General features: G+C 43.5%; 3 protein-coding genes across 6 annotated transcripts in view; 1 reads left to right on the top strand and 2 right to left on the bottom strand.

Moving 5' to 3' along the window:
• pdlim7 (PDZ and LIM domain 7) overlaps window positions 1-18,319 on the bottom strand; it is a 34,898-nt gene extending 16,579 nt beyond the window's left edge. For 2 of the 3 annotated variants that reach the window (XM_076291760.1, XM_076291761.1), the window contains exons 1-5: window positions 18,193-18,319; window positions 15,091-15,189; window positions 7,612-7,763; window positions 1,502-1,529; window positions 22-197 (exon numbers count right to left, since the gene is read on the bottom strand). In XM_076291760.1, the coding sequence (XP_076147875.1) occupies window positions 22-197; window positions 1,502-1,529; window positions 7,612-7,763; window positions 15,091-15,189; window positions 18,193-18,201 (464 nt within the window). In that variant the 5' untranslated portion in view covers window positions 18,202-18,319. Of the gene's footprint in view, window positions 1-21; window positions 198-1,501; window positions 1,530-7,611; window positions 7,764-15,090; window positions 15,190-16,402; window positions 16,527-18,192 lie in introns of those variants that run through there. The other variant, XM_076291762.1, reaches the window with a different exon arrangement.
• A 1,024-nt stretch (window positions 18,320-19,343) lies between these two features.
• On the top strand, window positions 19,344-24,340 carry cltb (clathrin, light chain B). 2 transcript variants are annotated; one of them, XM_076291756.1, is made up of 6 exons: window positions 19,344-19,677; window positions 20,509-20,555; window positions 20,720-20,837; window positions 21,092-21,203; window positions 21,957-21,977; window positions 23,196-24,340. In XM_076291756.1, the coding sequence occupies exons 1-6, from the start codon at window positions 19,449-19,451 to the stop codon at window positions 23,371-23,373; spliced, it is 705 nt and encodes a 234-aa protein (XP_076147871.1). In that variant the 5' UTR covers window positions 19,344-19,448; the 3' UTR covers window positions 23,374-24,340. The 2 variants fall into 2 exon arrangements, with proteins under 2 accessions (XP_076147871.1, XP_076147872.1); XM_076291757.1 differs by lacking the exon at window positions 21,957-21,977 and having other exon boundaries at window positions 19,358-19,677.
• An 866-nt stretch (window positions 24,341-25,206) lies between these two features.
• higd2a (HIG1 hypoxia inducible domain family, member 2A) lies at window positions 25,207-27,693 on the bottom strand. Its single transcript, XM_076291759.1, has 2 exons — window positions 27,476-27,693; window positions 25,207-25,624 (listed from the first exon to the last, which is right to left on the bottom strand). Exons 1-2 carry the CDS (start codon window positions 27,660-27,662, stop codon window positions 25,458-25,460), a joined length of 354 nt encoding a protein of 117 aa, XP_076147874.1. The 5' UTR covers window positions 27,663-27,693; the 3' UTR covers window positions 25,207-25,457.
• Window positions 27,694-27,876: the final 183 nt, after the last annotated feature.

Here is a 27,876-nt window from a genome sequence, read left to right as displayed (position 1 = left end):
AGGGCTGTGACGCACACCTACCCATTGTGTGGTTGTGACATGCTAGTGCCCGAGTTAAGCTTATACGACACAGGCTTGATGACGGGGCCCGTGCCCGCAGTGCCGCCCCCTGGCGTGAACGGCCGTGCCATCTTGTTTATGGCCGTGCTGGGGGCAAATGAGTACTTGGGCAGACTGGAGGCAGGAGCAAGCGAGTCCTGCATGTGGGAGAACACACACACACACACACACACACACACAAACAGAGCAGCAAACCAACACCATGCAGTCAAAAAGTGAACACACGTAAAATGTGAACACACACAAAACCGTGAACACACACACACACACATACAATGCAGAGATATATGCACACGCTGGCTTTTTCCCTTTGAGTAATGGCACAATCACAGACTGAAGGTTCAGATTAGTTTAGTAGTATTCCATCAGAGAGCCTTTGGACAGTTGGCACTTAACAAATGCGTTGAGTCATTGAACACAGATCCGCTGCCAATAGCCTATTCTTGTGAGTGCGTCCTGAGGAAATGCTTAAGAAGTGTGAACACGCCCCAATTCTCTGACAAATATTTACTCTGGGCATCCGCCAAGACTGGCCCGGACAGATACTTTCACATTTCTGCTGGCTCGGCTATTCAGCACTTGAGCCGGCTCCAAAGAATTAACTTTAACTGATACGCCTTGGATTCGACTGGGAGTTGTGTGTGTGTGTGTGTGATGGATTTCATGCAGTGGGATAATGGCTGACCACATCCACTAGGGGGCGATTTTCCACCCATTTCATAGTTTTTGGTTTTTTTTTTTTAAGGTTTACACAGGAGACATGAGAGCGTGATTAATTTCTCACAGGAGCTCAACATGTCAATGTATATTTACATCTCTGTTCTACAGTGTCTGCTGGAGATTAAATATCTGACTCTGTGTGTGTGTGTGTGTGTGTGTGTGTGTGTGTGTGTGTGTGTGTGTGTGGTGTGGGGGGGGGGGTGTTTTGGGGAGTCCTGGGCTCTCTGACTGAGGTCAGTGTTTGGAGGGACGCAGAAGCAACTTGGCAAACGTTCCGTCTGGGATTGTGCTCTTCCATAACGGATGCTGTGAAAACATGCCAGCTACACAAACACGAGCAAGTTTGGATGTGTTTTTTTGTTATTTGGTATTCTTAATCAGACAGGCCAACCAAACAAACTTGAATGGTGCCGCTGTGCTTAATGCAATGTGTGACCAGTCACCACAGGAGAGCTTGACCACGCTGACAATCATAAGTGACATTGCCATTGGACACACATACATCTTTGACGCTACAACAATTAGCATAGAGGGAAACAATCCATATTACAAGAACAAAGAACAGCTCATGTCAAAAAAACATAACAAAGGCTTGGTAGGACTGTCATGCGCGAAACATTTGATTGGTCTCAATCCTGTACTGACTGGTTGACATTCCAGAAGCACGCATGTGATTCAAGCGCAAAGTGATGTCATTAGACTGTAAAAAATAAAGGCTTACCTTCTGTTCTTGCCCAGGAGCGAGAGCTCTGTTGAAAAAATCAGAGACAAAGAGGGTTACAGAAAAGGAAATGCTGCGGCCTAATGTGGTAAGGAGGAGAATTTGAAATCTGCCAGCCTTGCCCAAAAGGTTATGAAACTTTTTTTCCCCCCAGGGACAAGCAAGATAGTACTAATTGTTACTGTGCCAATCAATACATAAAGCAAAGAATAGTTGTAAAATACCAACTTATATCAATAAGAACCTGACAAAGCTAATCGTTCTTCAATTGATACTGTAAAGTATTCACAGGGCTAAGTAGTGAGGGTAACATTGCCAACAGCATGATTTACCAACACCCAGTTTACTTAAAATCCCCCTCACAGTGAAGTCTGCCATTGGGTGAAAGATGACAAATTAAGCAGAACCACAGCCATCACAACCGTCTCATTATCTTCCCACCACTCAACTTCCTCTCCTTCTGTGTACAGTGCAGAAAATGGCTGCCTCAGCCTGTGTGTGTGTGTGTGTGTGTGTGTGTGTGTGTGAGTGAGAGAAAGATGGCCTGGCCAAACTACAGACTTTATGGCATTGCATTATTGACCCTGCCAGTGGACCTCACTGCGTTTCCTGTGATGAGCTCAATTCACTGTCGTCCCACAAGCGGCTCCCACAAGATAGCTGCCCAGCGCTATTTTAAGGGTGACAGCAATGCGTCTGAGCCAGGCCTAATTGCAAAGCAGCAAGATTAACGCCACCAGGGACAATTACAAGTTACATTAAATTTGGAAATTCTTGGGTGCTGTGGACCATCAACGGCGAGCGTGAAGGGGAAAATGACCCCTCTATTTCTAAAAATAAGTGCAGGCTTGTAAAGTCAGATGCAGCTACAAAACAGTCAGCAATTTCTTTTTTGTTCAAGACAAAGTACATTGCACCACATTGTTATTAATGAGGCCTTCACAGACTGCTTCATAATGCAGCATTTAAAAAGAAACATGTTACTGGCTGGCAGACATTTCCAAGCAGTCAAAAAGGCTCTAATAAAATGGCTTGAGACTCAGGAGACTTTTCAAAAGCGTCTCATGATTTATGCATCAAATAAGTCCAGCCTTTTAAGACCCCCTTAATCAGGCCCTGGACAGATGGACAGTGAGAAAGGTGGCTATTGTGCTGCGGCCAAAGCATGAAGCTCGGATATCATGGGGTGCAGTTACGTTCCTCGTCCCCCTCCCCCGCAGCCCCCCCCCCCCACACACACACGTCCCCTCCACCGCTATGGCAACGGCACCCATGTTTCCCTCTTTGTGAGACCGTTTCCTCTGAGGAGCATGGGTAGAACTCAGAACCCGGAACACAGAGGGGGGAATCCAACAGCTGCTGGACATGAAAAATGGAATGTCTTGCATGGAAGTTGAGGCTGTTTGTCATAGTTGTTGCCTTGTCGACAGGTCACAAGAGTTCTGGTCATTTTGGGAAAAATTCACAAAATATTCTGAGGGAAACAAAAATACGAAGAAATGAAAGGAAATGGGAACAAAAGACCTCATGTCATACTTTATCAGATAAGGGGTTTGGTAAATTAAACTGAACTCGAGTTTATCACTGGCCGTGACAGATTTTATGACAGGGAGGGGTTGGTAACAACAGCAATGGAAGGAAAAACACTGGAAAGTGAGAGAAACTTGGAGAGGAAAATTCTTTTTTGAGAAAGTCAAAGCTCAGAACACAGAATCCAGGAACTGCTTGACTAATTACATGTGTTGTAGCTCTGGAAGTGTGAGGAAACCAGCTCTAGATTTTCCTTGTGAAAAGCAAACTTGCCGGCATGTACAGGAATGCACATGCAATTATAGCCTAACATGGGGAAACACCATTGTGGGCACACACTAGCTACAGCCACTAACAATAACAACATACCGGACGAGATCTATACATTTTCCTGGATACCTGAGATCTTGTGCTTGTGCGTGTGTGTGTGTGAATGCGTGTATTACTCCCTCTTTGGGGTAAACCTTAGACTGAAAGAGGAGGAGTCTTATTTTATGGGGACATTTGTGACTGTGCTAGAATATGCATGTGTCTGTTGTTTATGTGTGTGTATGAGAGAGAGAAAGACTTTCAGTGTCAAAAGGAGTGGTCCTCACACCAACAATGAGTTCACTAGCACTAGCAGATAATTCACTTCTATTGTGCCGCACACACAGACAGACAGACACACACACACACACACACACACACACACACACACACACACACAATGCATACAACAACCACATGCAACAAAAATAGACATACACACACGCACGCACACACACACTCACACACACGCACAACACAACACTTACACATCACTAACACAGTTACACAAAAGCAATGTTCACAAACAAAACAAAAACACATACATGCATAAAAAGCGCACACACAGAGGCACACACACACACACACACACACACACACACACACATCTATATTTCCTGTCCCTTGCTGTTCAGCTTTGGGGGTTTGTTGACTTGGGGCCTCGATGGTTTCCCTCCTGTCAGCCGTCTGAATGGCTCCCATATATAGTGTGTCCTTTTCACCGGCTCATTGTTGACATATGCGGGCAAGACAAAAGCTAACAGCACTTCATCACAGACAGCGAAGAACAGCGCAGAGGCAGGAAAACACTCAGGGTTCCTTCAAAAGAACCACAGAAGAACTTCCAGTAAAAGTCTCTACTTTTACATTTCAAAAAGTCATCTTCCTTTTTCAAAGTGAACAAGAGATTTTATCATGGCCTGGACAGACGAGTTTAGGTGTACTTGAGGGTTAGCCTCCTCACTCACTTATAGAGTGTAGGCAACTTCTCTCTCTCTCAATTTCACTCTCTCTCCCTCACTCACTCCCTCTCTCCATCTCTCTCTCTTTCCCCCTCTCTCTCTTTCTCCCTCTCTCCAAAATGTGAGCTAACCACAGTTATGACTGGCGGGCCTCTTTCCAGCGCTCTCAGGCCGACCGTGTTGATATCAGCAGTGCTGTTTACTGACAGAGGAACTGCGAGCTACACGATGACGATGAGGGATAACCTGTCATGGTGTACCAGGGCCCACACACACACACACACACACACACACACACACACACACACACACACATTTATTCCAACTGTGGCTCCTCACCACAAAACACACACACACACACACACACATTTATTCCAACTGTGGCTCGAGGCCCAAACCTAGAAAGGAGAGGCTGAACATCCTTCACGCATACACATTCCTTATTTAGAGGTCTTCATCTCTCAAGACACACACACACACACACACACACACACACACACACACACACACACACACACACACACACACACACACACACACACACACACACACACACAGACACACACACAGACACACACACAGACACACACACACACACACACACACAGTTACACACTCATACACCCGAGTCATGTAAAAAGCTGAAAAGTCAGCAATCCTAGTTATTCATCCCAGGGCCCAGCAGGAATGCACTTCACCATCGGACAGAGCCAGAGAGGAGTGTTTGGCCGTGCTGTTAGCTCCCCCATCTCTAGCTTATCTGCACAACATTCCCCCTGAAGGCATGCTGGCGGGCCTGGAGATTTGCAGGCCAGGAGCAAAGAAAGGAGAAGACAGGAAGAGATAGAGGAGAGGAGAGGAGAGGGGGTGGGGGGGTGGGGGGGCCTAGAGAGAAAGGTAGTGGAGTTTTTGGAAACGAGAGATGACAGTAGAGGATGCAGTAGAAATATAAGGCAGCAGAAGTAGTGTTGGAGCTTTTGGTGAGACAGTAGAAGTGCAGTTTGAGAGAAAGTGGAGAAAGTTCATAAAGTAAGAACATTATGCCCAATGCGTGGTTTAATGTTCTGCATTTCTCATTAGTGGGTCACTTTGATACTAAAAGTATGATTCTATGTAATGACTGTATGATATCTGTACTGTTCCTGTGTATATCTGTGTGTGACTGTATTTAGAGATAAACGGGAATATTATGACTTTACAGTGTTTCACTTTTCTGCATGGCTGCGTCAGTAACTATCTGCTCCAGATTGCCAGGTTGTCACTAATCCAATGCCAATGGGATGACCAATGCCACCTCCCGTCAGCCTGGAAGGATACTTAAACCCTAACTATTTCCTTGTCTAGTTAGAGCAGCTGATGGATCTTTAGGTGAAGTCATGCTGTCTCTCCCTTGATGCGCATCATTGTAAATAAACTCTGTTCCGGATTTTTCATACTATTGGTCTGACTGGTTCTCTATTCATCTGTGGTATCAAAATTACCATCAAGTTGGAGCTTTTGGTGAGACAGTAGAAGTAGAGTTTTTGGTAAAAGTAAAGCTTTTGTAAAGTGAGTGAGAGAGAGGAATGAAAGAGAGAAGGGGGGGGGGCTGCCCTCTCAGTCCATTACTGAAGGATGACATCATTCCAATGAGAGGTGATGTGCTGAAAAGTTCAAATCTAAGGACGGCCATTAATAATAAAAAACAAAACAGTTCCAGAACGGCTTCAAATGTTTTGGCAATCCATACTAACTTCAGAGGCAAGCCAGTCGTACCGTGCACACAAGCAACGGTTTGGAGGAAAAACTGAAATATTTTTGTCAATTAGATTTCATGCCAAACTGGCTCAAATTGAGATAAATTGTGTTCAGTAAATTGGAGCTCAAATTGGATATCATAGTGGCACATGGCAGGCTGCAGCCACTTCATTGTTTCAGGGGAAACTAAGGCAAAGAATCTCTTTGAGCAGGAATCAGTCAACTCCTGTCAACAGTAGACACTGCATCATGGTCTAACAATATTGGAGTAGTTCACAGTGTATACCAATAGTGTGCACAGTGTCTCAAGTCTCCGGCCATCTGAAGAGAACAAAAACAAAACAAAATTCACTGATGACCAGTAGTCATAGATTAAGCCAAAGCACTGAATCGCATCCTCATTACTCTCCATAGTGTATCAATTCTCCGAACATCTGAAGAGGAAAAAGAAGCGAAAGGAAAGGGGAAAAAACGAGGAGAAAAAAAAACTCTTCACTGATGACCAGTATAAGCCTCAAGCACAGACTGCTCGTCCTCATTAGCCCCAATCTGGCATGAGGCATAGCCAGCTGTGGGCCTGAGAGGCAGAGTGGACGCTGTGGCCTGAGAGGCAGAGTGGACGCTGTGGGCCTGAGAGGCAGAGTGGACGCTGTGGGCTGAGAGGCAGAGTGGACGCTGTGGGCCTGAGAGGCAGAGTGGACGCTGTGGGCTGAGAGGCAGAGTGGACGCTGTGGGCCTGAGAGGCAGAGTGGACGCTGTGGGCCTGAGAGGCAGAGTGGACGCTGTGGGCCTGAGAGGCAGAGTGGACGCTGTGGGCTGAGAGGCAGAGTGGACGCTGTGGGCTGAGAGGCAGAGTGGACGCTGTGGGCCCCGGAGGGTTCACCGTGTGAGTCCGGCTCCGCCTGGTCGCCTGCTGCAGTGCTCTTCAGCAGGTCGATGAACCCCAAATTGCTCCCAATGCTTTACAAAGCAGTCTCGCATAGCAGAGTGCTGCCACTTGGGGTGGGGGGAAGATGCATGGCAAGATTTGTGGCATGTTTTGAGCCCTTTCAGATTGAAAAAAAAAAAAAACATTTAGCAGACTATTTGCCTGGCTGCCAATTTAAAAATGCATGGTGTGTTTTCTTTCAGAGCAGACCGTCCTATGGTATGTGGCGAGATTGGTGACTCGGGGGTGAACATTCTTTCATAATGGACTATTGTCTGTTGACAATGCCGGAGTGACGCCAAAACAATGCCACAAGTCATTACTCACTTGGCCCGCATTCCTGTCCGTGGAGAGCACCCCTGCCACCACAAACTTTGCATTTACTGAGCTGGATCACTGTCTGAACTCTGGATATCTATGGTCTGAAGCATGTGCCGCCAGGAGCGCTGTCTGGACTCTAGATATCTATGGTCTGAACCATGTGCCGCCAGGAACATTAATGTTTTAATCACCATTGCTCATACTGTAGGCTGCATTGGAACATGAATGGGCCCAATCAATATTACCAATCACCATTGGAAACGTGTTTGGGGTGATATGTTTTGTGCGTATGTGTGTGTGTGTGTGTGTGTTCTGCTGTCTACCTGTGGAGGGTGAGGGTGAGGGAGTCCGTGGCTGCTCTGATCATGTTCTGTGCCTCCACGTGGGTCATCTCTTCAGCGTTGGAGTCAGCAATGGACGCCACAAGGTCGCCTACACCCACTCCGGCCTGGGCGGCCTTGCCTCCAGGGGTCAGCTACAAGAAAGGGCAAAGGGGAAAGGTCACGACTCTTGTTTCAATTATAGTACGATTTGACATCACTGCACCTTTCACAAAAATTAACTAATAAAAGACACAACCTACAAGAAATCATAGATAATAATATAGTTATTGGGGCAGGCACAAATTGTCCCTCACTTCTCATAAGAACTGCTGCATTTCTCAAACATGAGTGGATCACTGTGACATCTGAACAGACTGTATTGTATTCTTTTTCTTCTAGAAGACACTACAGCTGGTACTTGTGTTTTGTGAGAGAGCAGAGCTACTGCCTGACTGTTGCTAACCCTTGTGAACTGGCCAGGAGGGACCCATGCTCCACACAACTCTCATTCCAGCAAGCCCTCTCCCATGCACTCACTCCTGCCTGAAATCTAGGCCATCGTGCCTGACAGTTCAGTGAGAGTTTGCGTGTCCACTTGGGGTCTGGGTGAAAATAGCCTCAAAGTGTGTCTCTGCACAGCACACCGTCCATGCACTTTCATATTCGTATTCATATTTTAGACTAGTAAAAGTAAGTTCCTTAAACTCAAAGTACAATAATGTGTTCCTCCTTGAGACATATTACACCTTCAGCGCTTGCTGACTTCTGCTTCTGCCTTGGACTCCTGTGGAGGTAGCTGCTTTAGAAGACGTTGGGGGTTCAAGCTGACATCACACAGAGCATGCATGGACCCAGAGGCAAGCTAACTTTGTGAACAAAAGGACGGGTTAGCGTCTACTTTGATTCCAAAGGACCATCCACTTCAAATACGTACAGAAAAAGCTCGCAACAAGAGCCTACAGAAGGGCACGGGAACAAATTCAAACAATTTTACTTCGGCAGAAGCATAACCTTGGTTCCTGCCTTTAGAATGCAGCCATTCTATATTTTATGTTTCCATGAAAACACAGTTGGCCTGCACTCCCCAAACAAAGAGACAGGACTGCTATAAAACAGACATATTGTACCTTTGAATGCATTGTCCTTCTCTAGAGAGGGGGAAAAAACATGCTCTCCCTTCACTATTTGCACTTGAGTGATTCCATACAAAACAAGCCTTTCCAACTCGCTGCATCTTTGTCTGTCAGTGCTTCCATGAAGTCCTCACACGTGGCTTACACGTGATACACATAGCTTCATAAAGGAGCTCTATATGCAGACGAGTTATTCCAAAACTCTGCATGACGCCATCAGCTGTGGGGAGCGGAAAGTTATGTGATGGGATGATTTAACACCATGTCATGCTCGATGAACATGAAGGCACCTGTGATTGGTCGCTCACTGTACCTACCGACTGGCTCGAAGAAGCGTTATAGCAATACGCATAATTGCACCACGGGATGGGAACAGGTTTAGTAAGGGCTTAGTCAGCTTGTGCCTGCAGCTGAGGCGAAACTGAAGACTTGTGACAAAGTCTCAGATAACCAGGGTGCAAAGAATACACTTCAGATAACCGAGCCGCCACACACCACAGCACCCGTAGCAAACACGATTCTACCATCTTTACTCAACAGACAGTTGTTTGTTTGTTTGTTTTTTTTCATCTGTGAAATATTATATTGCAATGTGAGACTATGACTTACACTATTTAAGGATGGAAATTAAACACTGCATTTAATTTAATGCATACTCTGTTAGTGTGTTACTGCATACTCTGTTAGTGTGTTACTGCATACTCTGTTAGTGTGTTACTGCATACTCTGTTAGTGTGTTACTGCATACTCTTTTTTTCTAAAGGGTCATAGGAGCCTTGCATGGCAGAGGTTCATTACTTTATCATTTGCATGTGTTATTTATTTGACTATCTTTTCCATTATGAGATTAATTACATCAACCCAAACATTCAAAGCAATTCAAACAAAAACAAAAACATTCTGAGCACAGGGCAAGCAACGTTTTACCACAAAAACCTGCACAAAAACAATGAAAATGTAATCATATTACGTGCTTGGGCTGAAACTCAGAGCACATGTCAGCCTATCCCTGTACCTCTCGGAGGCTATTTTAAGACAGAGCCGAAGCAAACATCTGCCGTGGCCAGAGTTCATGTGTTCGCCTCAGACCCGAAGAGCTCAGTCTAATTTCCTGCACCTTCCTGGCAAAAAATACAGAACTACACACAGTTTGGTGCTATGAGTGGACACACCATCACAACCCATATTCAAAAATGCTAAATAACTACACACTGTTTAGCAGATCATTCCATGGTATAAAGAACATTGAAAAACAATGTGATGCATCTTTTTTAAAAGCAAGTGAAAGAACACATAACATAACAGACACACACTAACTATACAACTATATGCTGCTCCTCTCCTGTGAATAACAGTTTGGGTCGGGGGCCTCTGAAGTGTCATGGAGGTCTTTCAGCTTGCAGGACATATTTCAGTTTAGGGAGGGCTGGACGAAGGCCCGAGGCAGAGAGAGAGAGAGAAGCTCTACCCCTCAATCTATACGGCCAAGCAACAGAGCCAATGAGAAATCCAACGAGTACAGGCGCACACCAGGAACAGATAGGACACACAAGGACAGAGAACTAAATAGACTGCGTGAATGGAGGTGAGGGAGGGAGGGAGGGAGGGAGAGAGAGAGAGAGAGAGAGAGAGAGAGAGAGAGAGAGAGAGAGAGAGAGGGAAAGAGGAAGGGCCAGGAGAGTGTGCTAAAGAGGGAGAGAGAGAGAGAATGTGTGAGAGAAAGAGCGAGAGAGTATGTGTGTGAGAGAGAGATAGAGAGACGAAAGACAGAGAGAGACTGAGTGTGTGCAAGAGAGATAGAGAGGTGAAAGACAGGTAGAGTGTGGGAGTGTGGGAGAGAGAGAGAGAGAGAGAGAGAGAGAGAGAGAGAGAGAGAGAGAGAGAGAGAGAGAGAGAGAGAGAGAGAGAGAGAGAGAGAGAGAGAGAGAGAGAGAGAGAGAGAGAGAGAGAGAGAGAGAGAGAGAGAGAGAGAGAGAGAGAGAGAGAGAGAGAGAGAGAGAGAGAGAGAGAGAGAGAGAGCGCAATTGGAAGCGTGGTGAAAGACTGTCCGGAGATGAAAGATGGAGTTTGAGAGAGCGTTTGGGGGGTGGCGGGCGGGTGGGGTGGGGAAGGTGGTGCGGGTTTGCGTCTGGAGGCGTGATGATGGACACTGCCACCTGTGTGCCTGGCTCAGGTTCAGCCCCCAGCTGTCCCGTTGCTTGAGCCGCCCAACGCCAAGTGCTGTGCTAAGGGCTTTTGGACAGGGAAAGAGCGGGGGGGGGGGGGGCTGGGAACACTACACCTCCACGCAGTTTGTCAATACTGAAAATGACGGCAAGGGAGCCGTGCACCTGCACACGCCATCAGAGCGAGAGCAGAGCAGGCAGTTGGAGCGGGGAGCCATTTCATAGGACACACCAGCCAGCACAAGAGCCGGTCACGTGTACCCCAAACGTTGTGCACGAGAACAACATTACGCAACACTCCATTAGTTTGTCTCAATGCTGCGGAAGAGCAAATCAACGACTGGTCGAAATATAGATTTATTTCATCCATTTGTTGAGTAAACAGCATCTGTTTTCATCTTTCTGTCTGAATAATTCAGTCACCATTGGTCCCATTATATAGGCCTTTGCATTCGCATGCAGTCTTGGCATGACAAGAAATCAGCCAGCAGGACCACCCCGGTACCAGCTCTTAAAAGCTTGCCACATGTCACTTTTACTCTCCCCATTGCCTTTTGGGGCCTGGAAGACACAGAGACTCCCTGACATCACGTCAGCTGATACAAGTAGGGCCATAAATATCTCTCGCTGGGAAGAGGCCGAGTTGGGACGGGGAGAGTCGAGACTCTTTTTCCAGAGTCCTGCAGTACCAGGCCCTCCACCCTCCATTTTAAATCCAGCCTCACGGTCTTCCAACATGCGGGGACGGCAGGGACTAACTAAAGCTGGACAAACAAATAAAGCATGCTTCTGTCTGAGCAGAGACACACTGTGCTGGTGTCCAAAACCCCAACTCCTTTAATTTTCCAGCATGTCAACCATTAACCAAAAGTCAGAGGCAAAAATCAATGACGCCTGAAACGTCATCATCAGCTACAATAAATTCCTCTTAACAAGAGATGTGTCACTAATAATCTGGCCCAATCCCATCATGCCTTGGCAGTGTTTGCTCACGCGGGCCTAACAGTGTGGTAATAGGGCAGTGCCTACAGGATGCCCACAGGGTGCTGGTCTTAATCTCGGCTTCAGACAAACAAGAGATTTGGAAACCGCAGATCACAAGCAGATAGAAAATTATCTGAAGCACGGGACCGCTGCAAATAAAAGGCCTGCACCTCAAGAGATGACATCATATGTAATTCCCTCATTGTGTGTTGGATTCTAACGTCTATGGCATGCTCGCATGAACAGAAAACAGATGTATTTCCATCAGTAGACACACACACAAAAAAACAGAAAACATTTGCCAAAGCGACTTTGCCCTCACGTTTTAATCATAAAGGGCAGCTTTTACGGCTCTTTGAGATTGTGGCGTCTGGTTCCGTGAACTCAAGCGGGGTCATCATTTGCGGCTGTTTTCACTGGGGAAAGTATTCCTTTGAGAGGCGAGACGGTCGGTCGACATCTGCTGGGAGAAATGATGGGTGGCGAACATGCTGGAAGATATGGCAGGCCAGACAAAGGGAGCTTTTTCTGTAGTCAGAAGTGGGGCCACAGTGTCAAAAATCCCAGGAATGCTGAGGGAACACGGAATTCTGTGGCCCAAACAGGAAGTTGAGGAAGCACACAGGGAAAGTCTGAGGATAAATGCGCTGGCCGACACTTTAAGCCATTTGCACACCTTTCATTATCAACACCAGATGACCGCAGGGCTTTTTTTACAACCCAATGGATTATTTACAGCAAGTGCTGCTGCTATTAGCCAGCTTTATTGGGAGCCGGTGGATCAAGGCAACAAGAGAGCCATCATTCAAATCATAAATCACATCAATCGTCCCCAGTCTTCACAAATGTATTCACATAAACTTTGCGGTTCACTGCTCTTCCTCCCCTTCTCTGCACTGTATTTTGTGTCTTCCAGGAAGGTGACAGACAGACAGACAGACAGACAGACATACAGACAGACAGACAGAGGAAAGGGATGAGTTCATCTCAGCCTTCTCGGACGTCTGCGGGAAACCTGATAATTAATGACATCATTGTCTGACCGTGCTCCTGGTATGGAGGTGAAAGGCTACATCAAGAGGGTGTTACCAGCAGTCATACTGCGTGAATCACATCCTCACATGCAGCTGACTAATCACCACGTTTCCACGGGAACTGCACCGTGAATATGGTCTGGCACAGACGTCATCTCCCTAAGGTGCACTTAACACCTGCCTGATATCTGCACTCCTTTTGAGGGCCTGTGCAAATGGCTTTTTATAACATGATATTTTTAAAGAAGTCTTTAAGAAAGTAACCACATTTCGCCTATGAAATTCCAATCAATTGCAATGAAATCGAAGCTGGCTAGTCCTGTTAATAAAAACACAGCTCTAAAGATTCAGGGCAAAACCCTGCTATATCAGAGCTGCATAACAGACATTACTTTTTGTATTAAGGATGTTCCTTTGTAATGGTACAAAAATGTGCCTCAGGTTATATAGTCCAAGAGAAAACAGACCAGAGCACATGGGAATGTCCAGGACACTGTACAGTTTCCCACTCCGGTTCTAAAACGAAAGAACATTAGACATCACGTGTGATCTCACCTCCTTCAATGTAGGTGAACAAACTTAGATAGGGTATATAGTATTACTGAACATTTCTTTTCTAATGACTTTTAGCAGGAGAATTCTTTTCAGTTTTTTTTATAACCTTGCTATTGGAGTGGTTTCACATGTATGTCACAGATAAGACTACATGTTCTGTCTTGTTTTTTACAACTTTCATCCAAGTCAGCCAATGTTCGTTGCTTAAGACTCTGTGGACAACAAAATGAGGTCACGGATAAAGCCTGCGCTGACAAGTCTATGTTTGTACATAACACAGGTGTTGAATCAAGACTCTTTCAGATGACTCGTCAAGCACACATAAGGTCAGACTTACAGGTGAGCGCATTTCATCGCATAGCTGTCTGATTAAAATGTCTCTCTTCTGTCGACTATAACCACCTAAGGCCGAGCAAAGCTCTCCTGCAGGCACCACCTAGTACAGTTGAAACTGTTTATAGTGTCAGAATGTTTCATAGAGGGTGAGGCTGAAGTCATTTTTGACATCACAAGGATTTTCGTAGGTGATATCAATCGCTGTAAAATGACCTGGGTTGACCTGGCTCTACCTGTTAGGCCATTACTGAAATGTGGAGTGACAAAGCATGCTTCCTGGGAGACATGCTAGGACCCAGGCAAATAACATCGACAAAACAAATATCCATTTGTCTTGTTAAAACTTGCTAGCACCCCCGCAGTGAAAGGTTAGGTGTTCAAGGGAATGCCAGCACAGAATGCTCCCCGACTGCCAGAGTCGAGCCTGGGAGTGTATACAAAAAAGCAAAGCGGCACATATAAGGCCTGGAAATTTAATCCTGTGAACCATTCTGCTCAATAACGAGTATCAAGGCATCCATTTCGCAACCATCTAATGACCAAAACGAGGAGGTCGAGTGAGCAAGAAGTCTCGCAGAGCCAAAAGAAACCACAACATGTCCTTGTGAGGAGACGAGCGAACAGGAGCTTGGGAGAGACTCGGGCTATAAGTTTTGATACAGAGCAGTGACATGCTGCAAAAGGAATGCCGAGTGTTGAAACCAACTGTTGTAAATGTGAGCATATGGATCTTGTTAACCTGATTATGATGTCTTTAGAGGCTTTGGGCTTTGAAGGGTCTCGTCTCTCGTTCGACTCCACAGGGAGCTCTTGTTAAATCTTTAAAAATCCTCGTTGCTCAATTAAACTCTGCAGTGATAGGGATTTGTTTTATTCTTGGAGCGAGCTTATTAATGAAAGCTGACCACCATCCCTCCCCGCCACCAATCTACGCAGCCCTCTCAAGAGCGACTCCTGTCCTGCTCAGCTTGCATAGCTGCCCAAGTGATATACGTATGTCCTGCATCTCAGTCTATATCCATCCCCTGGACACCAACATGAGTCCTCCACCCCCAGCCCCACCCTCACCCCCCACACACAAACAGACACATGTATACACAAATAGATGATAAGATGTAAACTTTGCACCAAGGCACTGTATCTCTAAGCCTTTACACATGTGTTAACACGCATGTACATTCTCTCACTTTCTCTAACTTTCTCTTGCGCGTCCACACACACATACACACACACACACACAAACATTCACAAATGTCCATCCATTTGTCTTACCCTTGACACAGTTAGGGGCATGTTGAAGTCCTTGCCCCCTTGGAGTCTGAATCCCCAGGGAGCCGGTCCATTGAGGGTGACACAATACATGCTCATGTCCTGCACAGGATAGAACAAAAGGGGAGGGGAGAGGAAGGGAGATAGGGAGAGGAGAGAAGGAGACAGAACAGTGCTGTTAAGAAGCATTTCATTGCTTTTCTCATTTCAAGGACCACTCAGCCTGTCTAGTACAGAGACATATTGCATCTTTGTAATATCACATACTGATGGTCCTCTCCAACCTAAACAGTTCCTCCTCAGAAATCCAAACTACACAAATCACACACACACACACAATTGGTCCATTTGGATTCTGCAACAGCACAATAAAAATTATACGTAAATAACAGAGTAAGGGTTTCACTACCTCTCAGGGCAAAATATAAGCAATATATATCAGCATTTATGTCAAGGTTGACAAGCAGTAAATAGAGTGATTCTTAAAGGCAACATGATGTATGGAATTAAGGCAGAATATTTCAATAGTACAGGCCTGACTCAGGTCATTCTAAAGAGAAATCAAGTTTGGTCTGCGAAACTGACATGCGAACAATGCCCGTCTCTTCTCAACCTTTGTGATGCCTGCATTCGGCGTGTAACTGTTTGAAGCCAAGGTAACCTGTCACTGAAACATTCAGCATTGAAAATACCAGTTCTCAGGATGTCATAGGGGGTGTTTTACTACAAAAACAGGATTACTGACAACCTGACAAGTTCTTCTTTGTGACTAAATCATTACGGTAAACTATTAAGATAATTTGACAACCGTTAAAATAAAACGTTGCTGTTACGCAGTGGTACTTACAAGTCTCTGCTATCCTACAGTATAACAGAACGTAAAAATGTCTAAATAAAACACAAAGGAATAGTAAGTAGAGCACAACAGGTGTTTATAAGAAACACTTAATCTTTTTTTAGCTCATATCAAAAATATCTGATAATAAATAATATGAAAAAATCTGAAAAAGATCTCCACATTCGACATTATGCTGGTAATGACTGCATGTGTGCCTCCCTTTTCACCTTTCTGCTCATGTACTGTATTACAATTCCTACATGGTGGCAAGCCAGCCAGGGGAACAAGTGCCATTTATAAAGACCCAAGGACAACCCGAGACCTCAGACCATTACACATGGCACACACTGTCCAACTTACAGGCACGGATTCAGAACGTTAAACTAAGATGCAGCTCTCACTGATCACTGAATATCCCGAGCAAAGTTAATAGCAACACCTGTGGTGGCAGTGAGAGGAGAAGCAAACGTATCCTACCTTGTCCCACGGGCCAAGCTTGTAACCCAAACCTCACTATACACCCAAGTGGAAAGCTAGTGTGGTGAGGGATTCTGACTTTCTCACTCCTGCCAAAATTCTGCTCAACCCCCTCCACCCCCTCATCCACACACACACACACACACACACACACACACACACACACACACACACTCCACAACCCACACCCATCCCCTACCCCTCCCTGTGACACGGGTGCGCTGAACGTCTCTCTGCACTCCACAGGCTATATAAGGAATGTAAAACTACACCAAACTATTTCAGCCCAACACCCACATGAGTCAGAGAGGGGGAGCAAAGGAGCTAGAGAGAGAGAGAGAGAGAACAAGAACTAGAGAGAATGAGAGAGAAGTGCCTACTCCAGAGCCTCTCTCTAGCTCCAACTACTGCCTCAAAACCAACAATTTCTCACAACTAGGGAAATAAATTATACAAATGAGAGAGGAAAAGAGAGTCAACAACATTAAGCAAATGAGAGAGTCAACATTTTCGAGGCAGAGACCAATGTGCATTTCTTTCATTTAGCCAAGAAAACTAAAATAGGTCTGTTGGGATTATGATATGTAGCTAGAGATTTTCACTGTCATAAAAACAGACACTGGCAGTCAGACTCTCCCTTCGTAAGAACCAGTGTCCCTGTGCCAGCCCCCATGTCTTCTCTGACTACTCTGTTTAAAAGGGAATTAGGGGGACTCAGAAACTCTTTTACTATACAAGCCCACAACCGAGAGTGCATCAGCCAACATACTTTGTCCTCAAGAGAACAAGTTGAACTCTGAATTCATAATAACCTCCACTTGCACAGTGCCGCCATGTTAATACAGGGGACACTGTTACCTGATATTAGCACCTTACTAAGGAAATGGGAGAATGGCAAGGTTCAGATGGATGCGAGTCAATAATGATCATCCTGTACTAAATGTAAGCTTCAGCTAATTGTGGGCATAGGCTATGTGCTTTCGTGGGACATACATCCAGTATTGTAATAATACTTTTCACAAAGTTGCAATGCATTATTAACTGTTTACATGCAGAGCATTAATATTTCAGTAGCCAATACCCGGCCTAGACTATAAGCTTTGCGTAAAAATGACTGTGCATTGGTCCACCACTTAAATACTGAACTAATCGAATGAAGGTGAAAGCCTTCAGTTATGTTTGGAGTTACAACTTTAATGGAATGCTTTAGTCTGTCGGTGTGTGTGTGGGGGGGTGGTCTTCACCTGAGAATTCTGAAAGATGGGTGGACCAACTAATAATAGCCAAAATGTTCTTCTTGGGTTTAAACTACATATTTTATGACAAAAAAATAACACTTAGAGCAAATCTGATAACTCTAAGCGATCCTTGCATTCAATCTGTCTGCCACAGTCACGACCAGAAGCTGCATATGAACTGGACCCCGGAACGGCATGCCTTCGCTCCAGATGCCGGACCGCAGGATAGACTAGCCTACTTCCAGGCGGCCGTCTCAACTCGGCTCACTGGAGTTCAAGGAATGACTTTTCACGAAGGCAAAATCAAGAGAATAGAATGGTAGCCTACTAGCCTACTCAAGACGCTAAACCTTGGCTACGCTTATGCGATTGAAAACCAGTAAACTTCATAGGCCTACGACTGAAAGAATAAGATAACAAACTCTAACGGTAAGGAGCATAGTTTAAAGAGTACTTGGGCAATGACGTTTCATTGAGAAATTACACTTTTAAAACTACCACAGAAAGCGTTTGTTTCGATCGATGAATGTGCAAAAAAGTCTGTTTTCCTACCTCACTCATTCCTGGTAGCTTTATCCCGGTTACAAAGAATCAATTAACAAGCCACACTGTAACTTCAGACTTCCTTGAGACGCACGTCAGGGCACTAGCCACCCCTCTGTTAACAGCAACGGTGGAGCTTGCTCGGATTTCCATTTAGTATGGCTCGGTTTAGACGTCAGAGTCACGTGTAACCGGAATTCCGAGCAGATTTCTTCTGTGCGATTTGAAGAAGTCTTCATCATATAATGCAACCATTCAACATCACAAATAAATTGACTGGCTTGTGTTAAAGCCTCAGATATGTTGGACTCTTTCCGCTATAGCCTAGCCTAGGCTACTCCTGGTTTAGGTTTGGGAAAGGATCAGCATTCTCAAAGGTGTTTCTTAATCTTCTCCACAGCAAACTCCATGTAGGCAAGATGTCTACAGCTGTATATAGGCTAACATAGAAATAATAACAAACAAGCAGTCACTGACAAAAGATTTAAAAGGGACCTAATATATTAAGAAAAGAGTAAAGGCCTTTATGTGGACATAATCAGATGTTATGGATAGGAGCATTATTTTACCCCATAATCAAGTCATGCCAGTCTGGCAACTTCTGCCCACGTCACCAGTGCCTTAATTTACTGAAAAGAGAAATTTGACAATAACTCTCAAATCATCAACAGTAAACCAATCATGTTTACATACACTTAAAATGGCAAAATACATGGGTATGTGCACATACAAGGGTATGTGAGCAAGGCAGTAATCTATGACTAATATATAGCTTTCTTTATTATTATTATTATTATTATTATTATTATTATTATTATTATTATACATTGTCTCAGATAGTAAATGTCCTAATTTTGTTAACAGATTGACATTTGTTTAGACACTAGGCCTACTAGTGGAATTGGATATCTTCGCTTTTTAATAAATTGCACAGCCAACTTCGAAATTCGCCAGTAGATGGAGACATAAGCCTAGTCATAGAAATTACAATGGGTTCACTATTTTAGTGGTTTGATTATGAAGTTTTAGTATTCAGCTGTTCTGTGACCAAAGTACTACTTAAGCAAGCGTTTGTTTGGCTTGTAAAGGATTTTTTAAAATTATTATTATTATTATTTATTTTGATCTGGATGATTTCATTTTTAATGGTGAGTCAGCGCAGCAGCTGCTGGACCAACACCTATTCAATTGCGGAACTGAAAGTTGCAACAGCTGGGTTTTGATTTCCACGTACACGTTACAGTAGCTAGCCTGAACATCTAAAAATGGCTGACGACTTTGGGTTCTCATCTCATGACAACGGTGTTCATCCCGTTGAAGAAGATCCTGCTGCAGCGTTTCTGGCTCAACAGGAAAGTGAAATTGCTGTGATTGAGAATGACGGTGAGGGGTTCGGTGGTGATGGGTTCGGCGAAGGATTTGGAGAGTTGGAAGAGGCCGAAGAACAACCGCAGCAAGAGGAACATTCTGCCCCTGAAGTACATGATGAGTATGGTGGGTAGCAGCTACTGGGTAGTCTAGGTTGTAGCTAGCGATAAGGTTAGCTCATTTGCTAGCTACCCTGGTCGCTAACTTAGAAATTGTGTAAAAAGTATCTTTACTCTTGTGTAACGTTAGTCTATACAACGAGGGTTACAACACGAAAAGTGACCATTCACTGTTAGTGGAAACTTTCCCGATACTTTTAAAGGTTGTCTTACTTTGTGCTAACGCTATGTTGCTAACGGTATGATGGTCAGGTTGCTTGGCTTCCTGGAACCGCACATAACGTAGCATTTGTTAGGAAGGTATTGTGCCTTGCTAACTTGACTTGGTACGATATAGCCCAAGCGGACGTGATATATCCTTGTCAATATATCTCCATGCAATATTTTTTGGTTTGGCTTGATTATTTAGCTAGTATAACTCAAGTGATTACGTCAGTACATTAACAAACCACACCACACAAAAGGCAGGTGCAACCGGTTCCTGTCAATGAGTGTAGCCTACCGCCAAGTAGCTAGCTGGCAGCACTGCCCTTTTTGGTAGACCGCCTCATCCCATCACCACTACACTAAGGGGTTTGATGTTTGGTGCCACACCACTACAGTAAGGGGCTTGATGTTTGCCGCCTTTGATCTTTCAGAGTTAGTTTGGAAAACAACCCTGTTGATGTCACAGAATATGACATGTTGACTAACCAAGTAATTTTTGGAAAACTGGTTCTGCAAAATTCCTATGATTCTTCACGTTTTACTACGGGAGGGGTTAGTGAACTCGGCCAGTCATATCTCTGTCTTGACCAGTACAACACAGTGACAGTTTACCGTTTTATTTCTTAAATAGATGCCTTTGGTGACTCACCAGCTGCAGTAAACGGAGACATGTTTCAGGTGAGAATAACATTGATGATGTTCTGATGATCAATGTGATGATCTTGTCCTAAAACTTGTCATTTGTTTGCATAATATTTTAAAAGGAATTGTCTGTGTTTTTGTTAATGTGACATGTTGGCCTGTAATATTGAATGGGATACTTGCCCTCTGACAATCTCAAGGATTCAAATGGGACATCAGACAGCTATGCTGCCATCGCCCAGGTTGACCAGCTGCGGCAAGAACCTGAAAGTTTGCGCAAGTGGAGGGAGGAACAGAAAGCTCGACTGGAAGATTTAGGTGATCTTCCCACTTCCAGCCTTATACTGCATGAACATATTAAGTTCAAGTTAAGAAGAAAAACTTAATAAAAGTTCAGTAGGAGTTTGGTGGGTGTCTGTCATTGCTATTTTACAAAACCTGCTTTATTATCTCACTGACGATCTCATGATCTCACCTGATCCCTTGTATCTGTCATCTACACAGTTTTGCTGCCTTGGCCTGATTTGATCATCTCCACGTCTGATCTTGCTTATTTATTCGATTGTGTTCAGATGCTGCCTCCAAAGCTGCAGAGGCTGAATGGAAAGAGAAGGCCAGGAAGGAGCTTGAAGACTGGCATCACCATCAAAGTGAGCAGCTGGAGAAGAACAAGGCCAACAACAGGTACAGAGAGCCTGACTTTTTGCACAACTTTTTGGGAAGTTTGAAGAAATTGTTGCAACGTTCACCATGCATATTGGTTTTGGTACCAAGTAGGATGCACTGATCTATCGGCCAACATTATCAGCTATTGAATTTATCGATGACAGTGGCTGATGTTTATGTTGCATCAATTCTGCAGTAAATGTGTTATGACCACCTGAAAGACTTGAAAATGTTTATTTTTTAATGAATATTTTTGTTTCCACTCTACTTAAGGATAAAAAAAATCGATATCGCCATTGATTATCAGCCAAATTGTTCACAATCCGTGCATCCCTACATTGCCCTTTTTTTTTTTAACGAGAAGCTGCTACATTTCCTCGTATTCCTGTAGCAGTCAGGTTGTGTGCTCAAAAATACTGTTGTTGTGCAGTCTTGGCTCTGTAATGAGAAACAAGAGAGTGACTCCTTGACACTATTCCAGCCAATCAGCAACAGAGCCTCACACTACTCCAGCCAATCAGCAACAGCGCCTCACGCTCTAACCATGCTAGATGGGTACAGATGGGAGGGCTGTACCAGCATCGGTTTCTCCCCCAAGCATAAAGGACTATGCCTTTAATTCTGTGACCTATAAAATAGTCCTTGAAACTTATTTACACTTTTGATGGGTCATCTTCCTTGACATTGCCTATTTTATAAGTCTGTAAACGTTGCTGTTTTAGGTATTACTTTGAAATACTAATATCAGCCTTCTTTCATACTTTCCTACAGACTTTGTCCAAGTGTAGAACGGTACCATTTTGCATTATGGATTGGGATTTTGCCATTTTTCATGCTCCCAGAGAAGACTGAATTAAGCACCAATATAAAACAATAATCAATAACACATTCTCACACGAGAATAACTATCTGCCTCATTAACACCTAAAATATGGTTGTAATTTTCTGATGTTTTATCATTTTTAACATTCATTAATATGGCATAACACACACAGTAAGTGCAATCTAAGATGACCCACAGTGCACTGCATTTCACTTCATTTGTTGTCTGCTATAAAACAGTAAACACATTGTGTTCACTATGCACTAGATTCCACCAGCCTTAACAGCCGTCTGAAGTGACTTTTCTCACACCTAATTGTATTTATCAAATGAGTTTTGCCCAAATACAAGGGACTTGATTCATTTATCAGTATGCATGCTCTCTTCAAATAAACCCATTGAGCTCAGTGAAGGGGAACACAATGAGTGAAATCTTGAAGCGTCTTTACACCCGTGCCGGTATCACGCCTCCTGTTAGAAATCCGTTTACAAGATATATAGAATATTCTACATACGCTCCCAAAAAACCTCAGTCCTCAGTTGAAACTCTGTCACACGTCTTATACTCAGTCTTCTCTGTGCTGTCATAGTTAGCGTCTTTGTGCCTAAATGCTGTAATGGATTGTGCTTTGCTGGTGTGGAAATAATGACTTTCCCCTCTGTCCCTCTCTTCCTTCACTGCTTTCATGGCTACCTGCGTACAAGGATCACTGATAAGGCTTTCTACAACCAACCCAACTGTGATGTGATAGGCTTTGTGTATGTCTAGGAAATCTCATCCCCAGTGTAGTGTTTCTGCTTCTCCTTCTCATGAATATGCATGTTGATATGCTATTTTTCACACATGCAATCACACCCCCCCCTGTCGCTGAAATTATGCATTTAAGGCTTCAAATATGTATTTTAGCGTACCATGGAAAGTTAATTTATGGGCCTGGTATTGCTTGACATGTGTGTATGATTCAGATATTTGAACATTATCTAATTATGCATTTTCTGGTATGGGAATTCTATAGCAAATTATCAGCAATTTGCCCTAATTAAAACCCACTCCAATGCTGTAAATGAGCCAAATTGCATCAAATCACCCTCAACAGTCATGGGCATGGCTTATCTGTGGCTGTGTGTGTGTGTGTGAACTGATCACCTTAACCACCCTCATCTGAAAGAACCTCTGCCTCTCTCCAGATCTTCTGAAGATGCCTTCCTGAAGGAGTGTGGTGAAGACAGCCCGGGCTCAGAGTGGGAGAAGGTGGCGCGACTCTGCGACTTCAACCCCAAAACCAACAAGCAATCCAAGGACGTGTCCCGCATGCGCTCCGTCCTTATATCCCTGAAACAGACACCCTTGGTGCGCAAAGCCTAGAGCTTTTTTTTTTTTGGTTCGTTTTAGACGTGTCCTTTGTCTCTGCTTTGTTGCACTTTATTTTGAGACTCGGTGGGAATGGTAATTACAATTTATTTTTTACAAGCACATTGTTATTTTTTAAACATCCACTCTGCTAATATTGTACTACAACCTCTCTGCCTTATGAAGAAGATGCCTTTCCCCCCCATCTGAAGGTATGCCTGTTTGTAATCATGTAGTTGCCTTGAAGTTCTTACCTGAGGCATACTCACAATATATATAATCAATCCTAAGTCTATTTTACATAGGTCTTAGACAATAATTTTCATGCGCTTGTTATGGAAGATTTGCCATTTTCCCACTAGCATTGCTGGTATTAATCATCTGTAGACTCATTAGGTACAGATCGAAGGTATAAGCTTAACATGCAGCATCCACAAAGGCAATCCTTAAACATTTTTACTTTTAATCATTATCAGGTCAACTATACACCTGTTGCATTGTATAGGTCATGTTGTTTCACTGTTCATTTTTTTAAAAGGTGAGATACGACCTGTATGTTTGTAGTGTGAGGGTTCCACAGTAGGTTATGAAGAAGCCTTTACATTTAATACAGCATAGGGTCACTCCATGTCAACAGTAGCACTGATCATATACCAGGTCACTATACTGAGGCCTTCTGGAACTTCACTTGAGTCAGATACTCTAACAAAATGTGGTTTGCACAAGTTTTTTTTCTGTTCATTGACTGCCAAAGACTTGCATAAACTTGCATGACAGCACCACAGGGAATGTCTAAATGAGGCCTTTATCACATCCATAATTCTGTTATATTGGCTACTGTTCTTCCTGGTTGTTTTATATCGGGATAGAACCACATAATGTGCATTGTTTTTCCCATGTAAGGTTTGCATTCAGATGCAGTTGAAAGAATGTTACAAAACTTGATTTCTTCTTCAGTTCAATAAAACATTGGTCAAGGTAATTAGTGGTTTGTAATTTCTCATACATTTCTAACTAATATTTTTTTGCAACACAGCCCCATAACTGATTGTTGTGAATAAGATGCTTAGCACTGGCTAAACTACTACACAAAAACAAGGGAACATGGGAAAATGTAATACAGTATGCATATGGACAATCATCCTGTGAGCCACGGTGGTTAAGTACTTAGGCCTACTAGTTATAATGCTCATATAGCTTATATAATGCTAAAATATAATACTTAATAGTATGAATGTTTAAAGTTAAGAGTAATGGATTACATGTCATCTGGATTACAAATATCAAGTAACCATAATCAGCCCAGATTACGAAGAAATTATAGCCCAGCTAATGTTTTAATCTGACAAGCAGCCTATTTGTCATTATCATCCAATTGCCTGTGTAGTTTCTTGACAAGAAAAAGGTTCAAATCAAAACCTAAGATGGAGGAGACATCGACCGATAGACCCATTCCAGTAGGATGGACCCATTCCAGTCGGGAAGAATGTGTTTAGTACTTGGCAATATCGCCACAACTTTGACAAGACAGTGGAAAATAAGAATGGGTATGTTGTGTGCAAGTTGTGTAAAAAGTAATCCTAAAGTAATCAGATTACGTTAGATGTTCTGGGTAATCCAATTGATTAAGTTACTGATTACAAAAATTGACATGTAATCTGTAGTCAGTAATGGATAACATTTCAAAGTAATCTGACAACGCTGGTTAAGACTTGACATAAAAAGGACAGTGACGTTTTTGGAGGGATCCCCTTCCCTTCTACCCTGTTGTACACTGTACATTCAAAACACTGATGACAATACAGAATGACAATCACTTTCCAATTGAAATCAGACAGCTAGACTATATCAGACTGGCAAGCACCTTGCCAATGCTTTAATTATTGCACTCTGGTATGAAACCCCACTAAAAGCTGTTAAATACATAGTATATACCAACTGTGCCACCTGCCGCGTTGTGGCAGACTTAACACAATTGCCATAAATGGCCTTTAAGGCAGTTAGATGTATGACCGAGGAAAAAATAAAACATGATTTTGCTTCCCAATCCAGTTCATCCAATGGTCCTGGTTTAGGAAAACAACTACTGGGGTGTCCGCTCATTGTCTTGGCTTCAATGCTGTAGTTGCAACTCCAACAATAATTGCAACCACTGTGAATCCTTGGGCAAAGATACGCGCCCTCATAGACAGTTGGGACTGCCGGGTCTTGCCCATTTTGAATGCGCGCAGACCATATATAAGCGCACCAGCTGTTCCTAGGCAGCCTGTGGGAAGAGAAATCAATAGGGGTTGCAACTGATTGACAAATGTTTTTTTTTCCATATTTTAATATTGTTGACCAGTCACATTTGGTCCAAAGAAATGGACAGTCTACTCAGTGCATATTCAAAGAGTTTGATATTATAACATTCCATTCATTTGACCTGTATTGGTGAGGCCCAGTTCCACACACAAACATGCGGACTATTTGTGGGCGTTTTGGGGAGGTAACCAGGGGCCTGTACTACGAAGCGGGGTTTCTGGCTTATCTGGGTAACTTCGAGAGTAACTTGATCACGTGTGGCGTAACTTCCCGATTAACCCGTACTACGAAAGGTGGATAGGTTTTAACCGAGGTATGCTGCCATGGCAATTTACGCTGCATCTCAAACCTGCTCCGACCAGGTTATGTTCTTGGTTAACCCGAGGTTTCCGTTAACCACACCCTTTATAAGTACCACCCCTCCACTAACAATTTCTCCCGAGACATGTCACTAAAGATAACCAGGTTTTGTCAACCCCGGTTTAACAAAGTAACCCTGGGTTACATCTGGGTAGGTTAAGCTCCCTTCGTAGTACAGGCCCCAGGTACGCCATGCTTTTGGAGGTGCAAACAAACGCTGCATCTCCATTGAGATCACATAGGCTTTGACATCTGGCTCAAGGGTTACAAATGTATTTTGTCGTTTAGTTGTATAATGAAAGCACAGCTTTTAAAGCCATCCATGCGTCTTCACTTCTGGCTCCTTGGCTATGAATTTGGTAAGTATAGCGGACTATTTTACGTTTTTAGAACACAAAAATCTAGTCTGGAGTAACTCAAAATTTGACACCTCCTATATGTTTAAATGTGTCAAATGTTGAGTTACTCCAGACTAGATTTTTTTACGTTAATCACTCTATGATGTATTGCTATTGTCTATCCAAAGTAAAATGCCTGTTTCGAAGTTACCTAGAACTAATGGTCAAATCAACCAAAGCTCCGATTGTTTGCACCAAAGATAGAATCTTTGGTTTGCACCTCCAAGTGGTGTGTGACGTAGGTCTGTGACGCGAGTTTGTGTGAAAGATTTAAAAAACAAAATTGATGTTGTTCAGAGGGCACAGATAAAATATACAATTCCTTGTGCTTTCTGTGAATCTTGATAGATTGTATATAACAAGTAACTTTTTTCTTTTATTGTTAAAGCTAGTGATATATTTTAATCAGACCTTAAGAACTGTCTCCTGAGGTAACGTTAGCCTTTACCACAGACAGCAGATTAACTGCTAGATATTCAATTCATATTGACGCTTGCCTAATGGCATATGATCTTTGACTTGACATTGAAAGGCGTGGTATTACAGTAACCGTTGATTTGATAGATCAACGATAGATGCATTTAACTTTGCCAAAGGTTGATTAACAAATACCGATTGATCATGACCGTTCTGCAAAAGTCTCCTTTTGCTTAGCGTTAAAAGAACGCCATGTCAGAAGAGGGACATCGTTGACCATGGTTTGATGTTGACCTATGCTTTACACTGTCAAGGCAACAAGAAAGCTATTTAAGTACACTGTCCACAGTTATTTTGGCTATAGGCTTAACAGTTTGCCATTGATGGCAAATATCTCACAACAGAGTGATAGTTATGAAAAGTAACGTACTTTCCCAGTCACTTGCACTTCGGCTGTAACGTTATCGTGTTTGAGAGATGCTAGCTGCCAATAACTGCCTTGTAAACCTCTCTTATACCATTTTGGATGTTAAGTTATAACTGAAAGAAATATTGCATTAAGCTATAATAGTATAGTAATGCTGTTTTGTAATGCAGTTGTTAGCGAATGCTAGCTGTGTTAGCTTTATGTAACTCACCAATAGGGACGAAGGGGTTTTCCTTGGTCTTCCTAATAAATTTCTCCTGGAATCCCTCTTCTCTGTGTCGTGGCAAAGGACTAAAGCCTTCAATGGCTGGAGGTTTAGAAATATCAAACTGAATCGGTCCTTGGGGTGCTGCTTTTGGAGCTTGATCTTGGGGAACAGCAGTATGTGAAGCTGCCATGTTTGTAGTTATGTGACCAACGAACCCGCCCCTAAAACGCAGTGGACAATATAAGGACACCTACCGGGTGACACAGACTCTTAAAATATTAGTTCCACCCGAAAAGAGTGAAGAATTTCTCTGATAGACTGTGGATGTAGACGTTATCATTAGTCACCATATGGAAGTATGAAATCAGTATTAAGTTACATAGTAGGCCTAATCTATATAGAAC

Source organism: Alosa pseudoharengus, unplaced genomic scaffold (assembly GCF_046254945.1).
Source record: "Alosa pseudoharengus isolate Yale_2024_CS ecotype anadromous, Long Island Sound unplaced genomic scaffold, YU_APseudo_1.1 YU_APseudo_1.1_scf_19, whole genome shotgun sequence".
NCBI classification, from domain to species: Eukaryota; Metazoa; Chordata; class Actinopteri; order Clupeiformes; family Clupeidae; genus Alosa; species Alosa pseudoharengus.
Note: the sequence above shows the minus strand (reverse complement) of the source record. Positions and strands in the feature narration are given on the sequence as shown.

What these genes read in the sequence shown, in the direction of transcription:
- cltb (XM_076291756.1), top strand. Translation starts at nt 19,449, where the DNA reads ATGGCTGACGACTTTGGGTTCTCATCTCATGACAACGGTGTTCATCCC. An exon ending in TAAACGGAGACATGTTTCAG is followed by an intron (nt 20,556 to 20,719) that starts GTGAGAATAACA and finishes GACAATCTCAAG; the next exon opens with GATTCAAATGGGACATCAGA. An exon ending in AAGAACAAGGCCAACAACAG is followed by an intron (nt 21,204 to 21,956) that starts GTACAGAGAGCC and finishes ACTTTCCTACAG; the next exon opens with ACTTTGTCCAAGTGTAGAAC.
- higd2a (XM_076291759.1), bottom strand. Translation starts at nt 27,662, where the DNA reads ATGGCAGCTTCACATACTGCTGTTCCCCAAGATCAAGCTCCAAAAGCA. An exon ending in AAACCCCTTCGTCCCTATTG is followed by an intron (nt 25,625 to 27,475) that starts GTGAGTTACATA and finishes CTCTTCCCACAG; the next exon opens with GCTGCCTAGGAACAGCTGGT.